General features: G+C 31.1%; 2 protein-coding genes across 2 annotated transcripts; both read left to right on the forward strand.

Moving 5' to 3' along the window:
• Window positions 1-2,085: 2,085 nt before the first annotated feature.
• On the forward strand, window positions 2,086-10,056 carry LOC124939860 (CMP-sialic acid transporter 3-like). Its single transcript, XM_047480316.1, has 16 exons — window positions 2,086-2,421; window positions 2,632-2,808; window positions 2,899-3,015; window positions 3,766-3,822; window positions 4,220-4,297; window positions 4,523-4,567; window positions 5,629-5,688; window positions 5,785-5,907; window positions 6,454-6,531; window positions 6,888-6,957; window positions 7,481-7,588; window positions 8,353-8,486; window positions 8,704-8,780; window positions 9,055-9,103; window positions 9,175-9,236; window positions 9,739-10,056. The coding sequence occupies exons 2-15, from the start codon at window positions 2,647-2,649 to the stop codon at window positions 9,223-9,225; spliced, it is 1,209 nt and encodes a 402-aa protein (XP_047336272.1). The 5' UTR covers window positions 2,086-2,421; window positions 2,632-2,646; the 3' UTR covers window positions 9,226-9,236; window positions 9,739-10,056.
• Window positions 10,057-11,364: 1,308 nt separating this feature from the next.
• On the forward strand, window positions 11,365-14,206 carry LOC124938365 (nuclear transport factor 2-like). Its single transcript, XM_047478789.1, has 10 exons — window positions 11,365-11,552; window positions 11,682-11,744; window positions 11,833-11,970; window positions 12,089-12,371; window positions 12,452-12,711; window positions 12,800-12,962; window positions 13,052-13,173; window positions 13,254-13,313; window positions 13,405-13,471; window positions 13,591-14,206. The coding sequence occupies exons 2-10, from the start codon at window positions 11,706-11,708 to the stop codon at window positions 13,968-13,970; spliced, it is 1,512 nt and encodes a 503-aa protein (XP_047334745.1). The 5' UTR covers window positions 11,365-11,552; window positions 11,682-11,705; the 3' UTR covers window positions 13,971-14,206.
• Window positions 14,207-14,370: the final 164 nt, after the last annotated feature.

Here is a 14,370-nt window from a genome sequence, read left to right on the forward strand (position 1 = left end):
TTAAAAAATAATTTGAATAGTAATCCAAATATGTAGGTTTGTCATACAAGTCGCATTGATCAAAACTTCTCAACAACTACCTAATGATTCGAGCATCACCCAATGAATCCCATTATTACTCCACAAAATACTTCAAATACTAACTATCATCGACAATATAAAAATGAGTGGATAGCTGATTCAACATTTTGTAATATATACGACTAACTATAATACAATAATTTTTTATTATTTAATATTGTATTAAGGAAATAACATATTAATAATTGAAGTTCAAAATATATATATATAATAATAATAATAATAATAATAATAATAATAATAATAATAATAATAATAATAATAACATCTCTCGACGTGGCTTACCACCCATCCATTGATTAAGAATAATTTTAAGTTTTGTTTATAATATTTAATAGAGATTTTTTCGACAACGCATGAACTTCGTTCTACTTATTCTACTTCAACACTAATTGTTTAAAAACTCAAATGAGTTCGTATTTTTAAATAATTTTTAATAAATTGAATAATTGTTGGATTTTTAAATTTGAATTTTTATTTTTGTAAATTATTTATATAATTTAATATTTAAATTATTAATTTTTATTTTATTTTATAGATGTTATATTTTATTATTTATTAATTAATTAATTTTTACATGTAACTCTAACTTTAATTTAATGAGAACTAATTTTTGATGAAAAAAAGTTACATTCTTATAAATTTATCAAGTCGTTTAAAGTTTAATGAGTAATTTTAACCAATGAAACAAAATATTGGGCAAATTGAGTCAAATTAAAGTTTAGCAATGAATAAAATAATTAAACTTCTTATATGAGTTTAAGGACTTGTTTAAACATTAGATTCCTTTTGTATTTATTTATTTTTTATTTTGACTATATATGGAAAGATTGTGTTGTCAACAAAATATTTAATAATGTTTAAATAAATAAACAATTAATTGTTCTAGGATCATTATTCAAGCAAAATTTAATGGCTTTATATTTGAAAAAATAAATAAATTTAAATCATAACAAAAATATATTTTAAATCACAATTCAACAAATAATATTAATACCCAATGAAAAAAAAAGAAAAAACTACAGTTCAATAGATAATTTATATACAAAATAAAACAAATCAATCACACATTATTGGATTAAAAATATATTCATATACCAAATAAAAAATTGACTCAATACTTTAATAGGAAAATAAGTAGGGTTATAATAAAATAGATTTATTAATGTCAGATATATCACATATTCAAATAATCCAAACAACATATATTCACTCAGATTTTACTAATATAATTACTTAATTTTTAAATATTTATTTATAAAAAAATTATTTAAAATTTATATTGATATTTTTATTTAATTAATTTTTTAACTTAGACTTTGTTGCATAAAGGATTAATTTAAATAATATTTCATCCATTTTTTTTATATATATATATATATATATATATTAATAAAATCAATTAATTTGTCAATTAAAATATTATTTATTTGTTTTTCAAAACAATCATGTTTTTATTAATATTAATATCTTTAATTTTTTTCACAAATAAATATTTTTTATATAAAAAAATTCATACATTATAATATAAATAAATAAATAATTTTGAGTGTAATCTAATTTATTTAAAAAATAATAAAATTTATCTCTTTACTTTTTCTTTATATATATATATATATATATATATTTTTTTTTTTTTTAAAAGTGATGTCATATAATTCTTTTATTTTCTTCTCCTATTCTTTCTCTTATTTAAATAACTTCAACTTTTATGATTTATGATTTATGATGATAAAGTCCTTAATTTAAAATATGTTATAATATATAATTGACTTTAAAACCTATTACAAAGGAGATATAGGGAGATATGTAATTTGTAACAAATTTAAATTAAAAAATTTAACCCAATCCTATTAAATTATTTTTCTGAACAAATGTGCAAAAAATACGATTCCACCGCCATATATTTATTTATGAAAGTGAATTTAAATTAGAAAAAAATTTACAGAATTATTTTATATATATAGGGAGGCCGACAAATATTGTGAAAAAAAAAGAGAGACCTGCAATTCCATCAACCTCTCTCTTCTCTCTGGTGGGAAAGCGATTGAAGCTTTGAAGCCATTAATCATCATCATCATCAGTGCGGTTGTATCAGTAGTTTTCTACTAAAAAGAGTATATACTTTGTTTATATATATAATATATATACTGGATCCATCATATGCGCATTGTTAGAGAAGGAATCAAGCTAAACCGGAGGAAGATAGAGAGAATCAACACTCTTCCACCTATCTAACAACGTCTCCTCATCAATTCCGATCTGATCCGACCTTCCTTTCTACTATTTCACTAACCACCGATTCGATTGGATTGGATTGGATTCGACTCTTTAAAAGGTAAGATTTCATCTTTCTTTTTCGTTATGTATGAGCTAAAAGATGATTTAACGGATCAAATAAAAAAAAAAGAGTAGCTAATTTTGAAATTTCAAATGACAAAAGTCGAAAAGCAAATTTTGTTGATTTGTTTCTATGTTTGTTTATGGGAGATCTGACCTATTCGGTTCGTGTCCAACGTTTTTGAATTTACAATTGAGTTTTGGCTATAGGTGGTAGAACCCGAGATGAAGGGGGAAAAAGAATGCAGTGTTTGTCATTCTAAATTAACGTCTCCAACAAGAACATTCTCCAAAGCATATGACCGACACAGGAGTACGATGTCTTCTAAAGCTCGCACACTCAATGTGCTTTTGGTTGTTGGTGACTGTATTTTAGTTGGCTTGCAGGTGATTTTAATCGACCATACTGTACATGAAGGATGTTTTGTACAGTTCTGTGGTAGCTTATGGGTTTTATTTTTTTCTTTCTATTTGCAGCCTATTCTAGTTTACATGTCTAAAGTGGATGGGAGTTTCAAGTTTAGTCCTGTCAGTGTAAACTTTCTTACAGAGCTGACAAAAGTAGTCTTTGCTGTCGTTATGCTATTGTTCCAGGTATGTTAAGCTCCTGTATTGTTTATGAACTCTTCTGATAGTAGTTTTTGTTAAAGCATCAAAACTTTACTTAGTCAATCTTAAGAAGTGTCTGCATTGTTTTTTAAGTCATAGACGAATTATGGCTTATGTCAAAATTGAAGAAATGTGTTTGGATATTGTTGTTTCTTATTGCTTATAAAATACATTTTGAAAAAAGAAGAACTGCTTATAAAGGAAACATTATTTCCTTATAATGGATATTGTTGTTTCATTTCATCCTATTCAGAAGCTATGTCTACTGTCATATTTGGATTTTGTGTTGATATATTTGAAGCTTTAAGTAAATTAAAACTCAAAGTGTTGTAGCAGACACAACTATTTAGCTGCATTAAGGTGAGTTATATAGTTTTTTTTTTCTCCCTATGAAAATACAAGGGGTGTAAGCACATATGGTTGGAGTTGCCTACTTGCACCTTGCAGTTACAATTAGTGTATTTGGCACCTGTTTTGTGATTGATCCAAGCTGCCAATTTTTTCTCTCATATATCAATATCACCTGCTTGCATTTAAACCTCAAGAAGAATCACCGGTTCCCAAATATTCTAGTGTCAGATTTTACTTATTCTTCCAAACTTTTATAAAACTTAGGCCTACAGAGCATGAAGGCTTTAACCTCAGAGGACTACTCATTCTCTGACGAGGTTTACTTTATAAGGATTTATGTTCATCTGGAAAGATTGACCCTCACTATTCTTTTTTCTTTTGTAGGCTCGGGATCAAAAAGTTGGAGAGAAACCCCTTCTCTCACTTTCCACCTTTGTGCAGGTAGATTAATTATCCACACTGTTGTTTCTCTTGCTCTAACTGAACTTCAAAATTATGTGATAAAGGTTTTTTCCCTTTATGGTATTTTTTGGTGGAGGTGACCAGGCCCATTAGGAAAAAGAGGGTGTAGTTGGTGGTTATTCTATTTTATTGTTCCCTTTTTAGTTACTTTATCATGGAGAGGCCTGTACTGTATTGTACTGTATTGAAGAATGATACCATAATGAGACCTATAACAACTAGCACTTACACATGCGGATTCCAAATGGGGCATATAATATATATATTATGACCTATCCCAGTTTCCTTTCCTGTTGGTGTCTAATCTTTGCATTCTTATAAGTGAAGTCTTATTGAACTTTTGACTCAGGATACATGTTTTTTCTCTCTTTTGCAGGCAGCCCGAAACAATGTGCTTCTAGCTGTCCCTGCTCTGCTTTATGCTATAAATAATTATCTTAAGTTCACAATGCAGGTATTCATATTTCTTGTATAGTTTTTTACATTGTTTCCTTTCAGTTGGGCAAGCATGTTGAGCCAAACAACATTTTAAACTGGAGTAGAAAATTGAAAAGAAAAGCTATTCTGGGTATTTCTCACAGTTTGGCAAATTTATGATGAAACATTAGGATATATGATGATGATGCTTGATCTTTGTTGTAGTGGTTTCCAGAATCTCACTTGTGCTATTTCTTTGCAGCTATATTTCAATCCTTCCACAGTAAAAATGCTGAGCAATCTCAAGGTTGTACAATACCCTTCTTTCCACAAAAATATGCTAACTGATTTTTCTCCTGATAAATATCCTGATCTGTTTTGCCTAATTGCATTATGTCAACGTGTAATTGATTGCAGTCTCTACATGTACAGAGAGTTTTCAGTTGTACATAGTTTTTCTGTTTTATATACTGTGCGACTAATGTTCATATAATCTGGGGGAAATTGTAGTTTGGCAAATGAAATATGTAGTAGTATCTGAAGTAACTTATAGATCTTTGACTTAATTGAGATTAATAGCCTAAAATTCATATAGTGACTCATGAATGTTTAGTGAAAGAAAATGAAACCACATTACTTGTGTTCCTTTTTTTTTATGGAAGCATTCTTGTGGAAGTTGACCTTCGAAATTAGCAAATAGATATACTTTTTTGTGAAAATTTATTCACATTATTCAATAGTAGATGGGCTGTGTTCCATCTAATATGAGAGACCTCTTTCCTATATAGGAGGGGTCAAGGGTTCAAAGATTAACATTATCCGAAAAAGAAAAAAATACAGTTGGATTGCTTGCTTGAGAACATTTATTCTGTTAGAATGCTTGTTGTTTTTTGTAGTTAGTAAAAAGTGGTCGTGCTGCTCTTTAAAAAAAAGAGCATGAACTCATTGAGACTGTATAATTGAAACCTTCTTGATTTTATCCAGTCTTCCCTCTTCTTTTTTGGAAAAGGTAATAAAAATGTATTATTCACACAAAAAATGGTGAGCACAAAAAGACTACTCTCATGCCTTATAAAGATAATATTTCTTTTATGGAAAACTTCTTGACAAACCAGACTCCAATCTCCAAGCTCCAAAGGCCGAAAAAACAACAGCCTAACGGAGACAATAAAAAATCTATTTATTAAGCATCTTGTCAAAATTTGAAAACCTCCCACCAACATTTCCACCCTTTAAAAAGGATGAAAAAGAAGTGAAGAAAGAATCATTTGATTCTTTTGTCTCTTCCATGCTTGCCTCTCCTCTTTATGTCTTTCATCTCTTCCCTGTTTCCCTTGCCATAATATTGATGAGCTGCAATGCCTGCAGGTTTTGGTTATTGCTGTTCTATTGAAGTTTATTATGAGACGTCATTTTTCTGTAATTCAGGTTAGTAAAGCAACTTCTGTTTTAAAGGGTTGACATGAGTTATACCAGTCACTAAGTAAATTGATAAGCACCAAGTAATAAACTGTTTTGTGGCAGTGGGAGGCTCTTGCTCTTTTGCTCATTGGAATCAGTGTGAATCAATTGCGCTCCCTGCCTGAGGGTAATACTGCTATGGGTCTTCCAGTTGCAACAGGAGCATACTTGTATACAGTGATATTTGTAAGTATGATGTACGAGACTATTTAAGCATCATATAATATTCTGACTAGTAAGATTGAAGAGTCTATACAATATGCTGTACTGGTTGGTTGGAACAAATTCTTAAGCATGTTTAATTGCCAAAATGGCGGAAACATTGTAGTCAACAGATTCGGCATTGATGTTGTCTGTTGTTAGTATTCTGAGTCACTTGTCTGCAGTAAGTATGGAAGTTAGTTACTAAAGAGTGATTGGTTACCCTTCGTTCCCATAGTTTTATTTATGACTTGTGGGAGATGATAAGACCATATAGTTAATGCAACCAGGTAATGGATCTGAGCTACATGACAGGAGTCACTAAAGCAGAGTGGGATAAGGCCACGTCTACTTGTAAATATGTTTCCCAGTTAGATTTAAGGATGGAAACTTAAACTCCAAAGTTCATTGTCTTATATTGCCTAATAATTCATGTTTATTGCAACAGTGAAGGAGAAACTATAATTGCTTGCTGTAGATTTTTATATTTATTTTCTCATTGTTCTAATATATTTTCCTCACCGAGTACAGGTCACTGTACCATCTTTGGCATCAGTATACAATGAGTATGCCTTGAAGAGCCAATTTGACACTAGCATCTACCTTCAGGCGAGTCTTTGCCTTTTGCGTTAAACTGTCTGTTGATATATTTATTACCTTAATCTACAAAATTTGTCTCAGGGTGTCAACTTATTTTGAATGAGTTCTGAATTCACTTAGGATTTGAGTTAATCCTCATATAAAAGTCAACCAATTGAATTAAAAGTCCAACTTTCTCGTTTTGCTTCTGCAGTATGTGCAGTTAATATTGTGGTCTTCACAAATCTCAGACAAGATTTTAAACTTATGCTGTGTTGTAATCTTTTTTGGTCTAGTCTTGATTTTTATAAGTTCTGTTTGCAACATCTTTTTTATTGTTAGTCTTTCTCCATGTTATTCACTTGAAATACTTTCATATTCTGCAGAATTTATTTTTATATGGCTATGGTGCAATTTTCAACTTCCTTGCCATACTTGGAATAGCTGTATTTAAAGGTGAGTAGTTAACAGACCATCTTCAGGAAGGAGACTAATTGATTTGTATCTTTTATCCTATTCACGTGAGATGATCATAACCTGAATTTCAGTTGACACATAGAGTATAGTTAGACTTAGACCAAACTTACAGCAATGCTTTTAAACGTGAACATTAATATACACGTATGCACACTCATCATCTCTTGCTTGTTAAGAATTATTGTATTAAGCTAAACACTAGGCACTGGAAAAGAATCCATTCTTTGAAAAAGTTTAATGGAAAATTGAAAGGTTAGTATATTTTTGTATTAGAGAGGTGCTCTTGTCCAAAGTGAAACTGGAGCAATTGGAGTATATTGGAAATTTAAGATATTATTGAGGAGTGAGGTCCATTTTTCCTTGTTTTCAGATACCAAAAATATCCATACATTTCTAGCTGGGGGTAGTTATCAACTTGAAGATACTTGTATTCATAATTTTGTAGTCTTCAGATATTTGGCTTAGTTTGTAATCTTAAGATAAGCATCTGATTTCCTTTCAGGTCCTGAGAGCTTGGATCTCCTGAAGGGACACTCAAAAGCAACCATGTTTCTGATTTGCAACAATGCAGCTCAGGGAATCCTATCTTCGTTCTTCTTCAAATATGCAGGTCGGAATAATATTACCGTTCTCTTAGTTCAGATTTGTACAATAAATTCTTCTAAAAGAAATTAGGTCATATTGTTTTGTTTTTATCTCAACTCCAGCCAATTTTAGGAGTTTTATGGCTTTCAGTTATCCATCTCTAGCAAGTTTCGTAAACTGGTTATGCAATCAACGACACAAACCTAACTATCTCGTTTTTAAATGAATTCCTCACGCATCTTCCTCGTACAATGCTTAGTTTGGCTTGAATTTTGAATGTTATAGAGGATACTACTTTATAATTCCTTTCAAGCCAATTTACCAACACAGGAAAGTTGAAGTTTATCAAATTATTTGTGATACTCTGAATCTCTTAGTTAAAATCTCTGTCATCATTCTGCCAACAGAACTCTGGTCATACCTTTTGGTTTTTCATATGTCAAATTCAGTCAATGGCATGTAATTTTTCACTTATGTTACTATGATCACAGCCTAAAAATACAACACACTCAGTAGATGAGTGGAAATTTGTAATTTCGCTACTTTATGCAGATCTTTATTTGCAACACATGTTATTTTATCTTTTGTTTTCTCTTAAAAGTATTATAATACATTTGGTAACTACAACTGTCTAACATCTGCACATCCCTGGATACCATCAGTCACTAGAGTATCTATGTATCTTGTACTGGTGGAAATGAGTTTCAAATAAAATCAATTTTTTTTTGTTCTAATATGTGAGGATTATTTTCAATAAAAATAATAGAGGTGTATGTATGATGCTTGCAGATACAATTTTGAAGAAGTATTCATCAACTGTTGCCACAATTTTCACGGGCTTTGCATCTGCCTTTTTGTTTGGACATAAACTAACAATGAACTTCATCCTGGGAATCTCTATCGTGTTTATCTCAATGCACCAGGTACCCTAACCTTTATTTGATGCAATATGGATTTATACTGAAAACCTTATCATTGGAGATTAAGAAACATGCAGAATGTATATCTATTTTACTTCATGATTTAGTATTTATCTTGTTCAGTCTGATTTAGTATTTATTTGTTTACTATAGTTTCCCTACATGTATATTTCTATACATCTCTCAGTTCTAACGTGTCATACACCGTTTTCCTCATCAGTTCTTTTCACCTCTAATGAAAGTTAACGATGTGCCGCAAAATGGGAACTTGGAAATGGATGGCTCAAATAACTTAAGGTACAGTTATTTTGCTTTCTTAGCGGATCCTCATTTTGATTTGAAATTCGGTAGCAGGCTTGGCTTTAAATCTGTCAGTGATATATATTTACACACATTCCTGCTTCTTTTTTTATGATTGTATAGAATTTATTATTATACAGTATGTTAACTTCATTGAAATATAGACAGTCCTAACACAAACTCTTCTAACATAGTAGGGTTACATATTTATAGTGATCAGCGGTATGCACACTTCAATAATTATCTGACTAGTTCTACTTGTTTTTAACAGGTCCAAGGATCAAGCGTTTCTAAATATGACAGCTGGGGCAAATGAGGATGTAAGATTTTCAGACTTGTGTAGGCAAATGCCCATTTCTTTACTCTAATCTCTGCTATCTTCTTTTCACAGGCTAGACATCATGTTGAGTCAGACGATAGAACGCCTCTTCTTCCTATTTAGATTAAATCAGGGTAAGCTGCAACACTGTTGTGAAGTCTGTATTCGTTTTTCTATATATATTTTGTTTCTTTACATGGGTTTTGTAAATTTAGATGTATTTTCTTTTTCGGGTTATGAACTGTGCTTTTTCAAAACCAGAACACTACATTAATGTGAATAAGTGACAACTACTGAAAGAGTTTCTACTATATTTTGGAGCTATTTTAACTTCTTTATCAGCCATTGGGCCCATTTGGAAACATTGTTTTCTGTCATATAGTAGGAAACATCATGTTTAGAAAAGAACTTAGTCAGACATTATTGGCATCAGGATTCAGATCAAGCTATTTAGGCTGTATAGACAAATATTTTGGTATGATCAGAAGCCAAAAACCATGTCATTTAACCGATTGATTAGAGATTCTTACTGTTACCATTTATGGTCATAATGCTGCGTTTTATGGTTGTCTTTTACCTTTCTTCACGAGTTTCTAATTGTTCACAATGAATGGGTTTATGAAATTTTATTTTCAGGAATTGTTGAAACCGGTACATTAGAAAAGTTGATAGAACGAGTGACAGAGGTTTGGGCCATATTTTGTTTTTGTCTCCAACGATTCCTTGACGGTTTCTTATGAAGAAAACAAAAAACTGGGAGATGCTGGTAAAATACATGGAAAATAAATAATTTGAAATGTGGAAATTGAGTTGAGCTATAAATTATTGTTATATATATATAGCAGTAGTAATAGTGTTACACACCTTCCTGATTACTAGAATGAAGTATCATTTCTACAACTGTTATTTTTTTCCCTTATTTATTGGCTGTTTAAACTTTAAAGAGACTATTTATATTGTTCTGTTTATTGTTAGATGGCCCAATTTGTACTATGCCTGCCTCTAATTGGAAGTGAAATTTCTTCACTATATATCTTAGAACTCTAAACCTAACTAAAAAGGGTTCAATATCTAAGCTTGTTTGGATTCCACTTTTGGTTCATTTCCAAACCTAATTAATATATTGTCCTATATCTTTTTTTGGGTCATGTGAAATAAGATGAGAAAAATATAAATAAAAGACGAGATTTATCAAATGAGAAATATTATCTTAAAGAGATGCATAATTTTTTGTTTTTATACCAGAGATATTGATAGATTCTTAGTAAGAATTTATTATGGTAATTCAAATAGAATAAGGTTCATTGTCAAGCTGAAATGATTTATGACTTTTTGGGTTATACTATTCCTTTTTATAAAGGTTATTTTATTTTATATAATATAGGCTTTATATTTGTATTTTTTTAATAAAAGTTCAACTACAATTGAAGGCATTGCTAGATTGTGTTATTTAAATAATTTTAAAAAATTAATATTATTTTATTTTTCTATTCTTTATTAAATCACTCAATTATTAATCAAAAGTATTAAAATACTCATATTTAAAATTATTATTTTTTATTTTATTTATACGTATAAATAATTTTTAAATCTTTTACCAAAAATAAATAAATAAAAATCACAACTTCATTAAAATAGTTATTTTTTCCGATCAAACCTCAATCATTTCATCTAATTACTTATAATTACATTAATTAAAATATCTTCTTATGCTTTTTTTTAATTATCATATGATTATTATATATTAATAATTCATTAAATATTTTTATAAAAACTCCACAATTTCAAAATTATCACTAATTAATAATCTTTATATAATTTAAATATTATTAAAAAAATAATCTTTTATAACAAGCTTTGTTTTTGTTTGTTGGTTTATTTGGAATTTTATTAGTTTTTTTTTTAATTTATTGAATTAAAAAAGAAAGAAATTTAAATTTTTAATTGATTAAATTATTAAAAAAAGTTATATTTAAAATTTAAATTTATAAAAATAAAGTAATATTTTAATTTATAAATTAATTAAATAAATAATATTTTTTTTAATAAACAAATCAAAAAAATTAAACATTATTAAAAACTATCCCTTAGTGGAGAATTTGTTAAATGCTATTCTTTTTATTTGAATTAAAATATTAATCACAAATTTTAAATAATTATAATTGTTAGAATTTAGAAATAAAATATAAAAAACTTAGTGTGGGCCCACTGGGCCATATTTTATATGGAGGACAAGAAGAAATAGCGCTTTTCATAAATCTTGCGCCCAGGGGTTTGTTTTCTCTTTCTCCCTCCTCCATTCTCTTCTTTGCCGAGTGCTCAGAAAAGAAACGATCCCATCACCTCATCATCTCTCTCTGCAGAAACCCTAGCCTACCTAAGAGACACTGCGGCCGGCCGGCAGGAGAGAAACAGAAGATCCTTTCTTCTTCGATCCGTATCCATCTCAGGTAACTACATTCGATCTTACTTTTCTGATTGAGATTCGCTTTTTTTGATTTTTATTTTTATTTTTTTTTCATTCAAATCTGTTCTAGTTTTTCATCAACACAATAATGTTTCGTATTTCATTCCTATAGGCTTCGGTTTCTGCATCTTCGATAATGTCGTCTACAGTCGAACAACCTGTTTCTCCTCAAGTTGTATGTATTTTCTATTTCCGTGATCGTCTTTTCTATATTGTTATTTCATTCTCTAATTGTTTTATTTATTATTATTATTCGGTTCTAGGTTGGAAATGCTTTTGTTCAGCAGTACTACCATATCCTACACCAATCGCCGTCACTTGTTCATCGATTTTATCAGGACGTCAGCAGACTCGGTCGTCCGGAGGATGATGGATCCATGAGCATTACTACAACTATGAAGGTCTCCTTTACATTACAATCACTGTACTGTTTATTTATTTAGATTTGGAGATTATAGATTTGTATTGCATATGATTACTTGTTGTTGCTGATGAATATATGTGATGTTTTATTCACAGGATATTAATGACAAGATATTGTCTCTGAATTATGATGATTTCAGAGCAGAGATTAAATCTATTGATGCACAAGAATCTTTCCATGGTGGTGTTAATGTCCTTGTAACTGGTCAAATGTCTCGTAAGGACAACCTGGTTAGGACTTTTACGCAAACATTTTTCCTTGCACCGCAAGAGAAAGGCTATTTCGTCTTGAATGATATGTTTCGCTATATTGAGGATGTCAGTCTTCCGGCTGGAGATGTTGAGATTGTTGAGGATACTACTTTAACTCCTGAGCAAGGTTATCTTTAGGGTTTTAATCGCTATGTTCTCTAAATTATTTACTTGTTGATACCAAACTATTTGTTTATCTTTTTTTAGATCCTTCTCCTGTACTGGAAATTGATCAAGCAGTTGCAGTCCCTGTAGAGGTCAATGTAGAAAAGAGTGTGGAGGATGTTGTGGTCAATGTAGAAACCGCTGTTGTTGAGGAGGTTCCACTTGCTGTGGTTGTTGAGGCTGAAGTTGTTAAAGTAGTACCGGCTGTAGCCCGTGTGGTTGAAGTAGTGCCAGTTGAAACACGCGTGGTTAAATCTGAATCTAAAATAGAGGATGCGCCAAAGAAATCTTATGCGTCAATTGTTAGTGCCACTTGTTTTTTTATGGTTTTGTCATAAGAGTGAAATTTGTGTTTATCTATCTAATCATCTATAACTAATTTTGTTTTAGGTTATGGTCATGAAGCAAAGTGGAAGGACAGTGTCATCTACTCCTGCTCCACGTCGAACTGTGCCTAGGATGCAAGAACAATCTAAGCCCGTGATATCAGCAGCTGAAATACCCATTTCAGGATCAGAAGCTGCTGAAGACTTGAACAATCAAGAGGGAGAAGGTATGCCTTGTTTGCTGAAGGGTTATTTGGGTTTCAGCTTTATTTTATAATGGCTGTGAAATGGTCACATTTCTTGTTTTGCTGAACAGCTGATGGATACTCAATCTATATAAAGGGACTGCCCATGAGTGCAACCCCTATGGTTCTTGAAGATGAGTTTAAGAAATTTGGGATCATTAAGAGTGGTGGGATTCAAGTCAGAAGCAACAAAGTATGTCTATTCGATTATCGCTGGTCAATATGTTTTATTTTTAAGCTTTTCAGATATCTGAACTTGGTTATCAACAACAGGGTTTCTGTTTTGGGTTTGTGGAATATGAGACGGCCGATTCAGTTCTGAAAGCACTTGAGGTATTTATGGGTGGTTGTTATTGTACTGGTGTTGGTGTTAAGACAAATGAATCATGGAAAAACTTAATTCTCATCTGTTTTATTGTTTCAGGCATCACCTATTGTGATTGGTGGACGTCATGCTGTTGTTGAGGAAAAACGTTCTACCAATTCCCGAGGCAAGTGGAAGAGTTTGAATGTCAATCCATTTATAGTAAACCTGTTAAAGATATATGTGCATTGTTTGTTTGTTTGTTTAGAGTTTTTGTAATGTTGAAAGGGTTTTTGTAACTTTCAGGAGCATACAACAGAGGGCGAATGCAAGGTGGTATGAGAGGAGTAGGAGGGCCTGGTTTCAGGAACGATGGTATGAGAGGAGTAGGAGGACGTGTTGGTAATTATGGAGTGAACAATGGTGGTATGAGAGGAGGCGGTGGTGGTGGTTATGTAAGAGGTGGGGATTTCAACAATGGCGGGAACAGGGAGTTTGGTAATAACAATAATGGTAATAATAGGTTTGGTAATAGAGGAGGTGGTCAAAACCGTGCTGGCGATGGAGGTTATCATCAAAATCAAAGAGGAGCAGGAGTGAACCGTGCTCCTCCTCCTAATGGTAACTTTCAAGGAGGAGCAGCCAAAGAAGCTACTACAGTTCCAAGTGTTTCGGCCTCTGCTTGAGGAAGGAAGGAAAAGGGAAGAAAGACGAAGGAAGGAAGGAAGGAAGGAAGGAAGCGGGGTGAGCGATTTTGGTGTGTTCTTTTCTTAATTCTAATTTTGTTGGTGGTTATTATTTGTTAAATTCAGATGTAGTAAGAGTAGTGTTGTGGGGGTTGTTGTTTATTATTTGTTGCCATTGCTATAAAATAGTGTAGTAGATTTATCAGTAGCAGCATATAAAAGCTTTTTTTAGAGACAACTTGATTTACAGATCTTTAACTTTTTTCATTCTTAAAATCCCTAAAAATCAATGTTTCTTATTTGTTATTCTTAAAATGTATTGGGCCTTATTTGCCCCCATTTTGAATTTTGTTGACTATATAGATAGTCTTTTTTTTAGATTGACATAAAGAATTATTGA

This window comes from Impatiens glandulifera, chromosome 5 (assembly GCF_907164915.1).
Source record: "Impatiens glandulifera chromosome 5, dImpGla2.1, whole genome shotgun sequence".
In the NCBI taxonomy this organism is placed as follows: Eukaryota; Viridiplantae; Streptophyta; class Magnoliopsida; order Ericales; family Balsaminaceae; genus Impatiens; species Impatiens glandulifera.

Excerpts from the sequence above, each read along its gene's own strand:
- LOC124938365 (XM_047478789.1), top strand. The coding sequence starts at position 11,706 with ATGTCGTCTACAGTCGAACAACCTGTTTCTCCTCAAGTT. Across the intron at positions 11,971-12,088 it reads GCATTACTACAACTATGAAG|GATATTAATGACAAGATATT; the intron begins GTCTCCTTTACA and ends TTTTATTCACAG. Across the intron at positions 13,174-13,253 it reads TTCAAGTCAGAAGCAACAAA|GGTTTCTGTTTTGGGTTTGT; the intron begins GTATGTCTATTC and ends TATCAACAACAG.
- LOC124939860 (XM_047480316.1), top strand. The coding sequence starts at position 2,647 with ATGAAGGGGGAAAAAGAATGCAGTGTTTGTCATTCTAAATTAACGTCT. Across the intron at positions 4,568-5,628 it reads AAATGCTGAGCAATCTCAAG|GTTTTGGTTATTGCTGTTCT; the intron begins GTTGTACAATAC and ends CAATGCCTGCAG. Across the intron at positions 5,908-6,453 it reads ACTTGTATACAGTGATATTT|GTCACTGTACCATCTTTGGC; the intron begins GTAAGTATGATG and ends CACCGAGTACAG.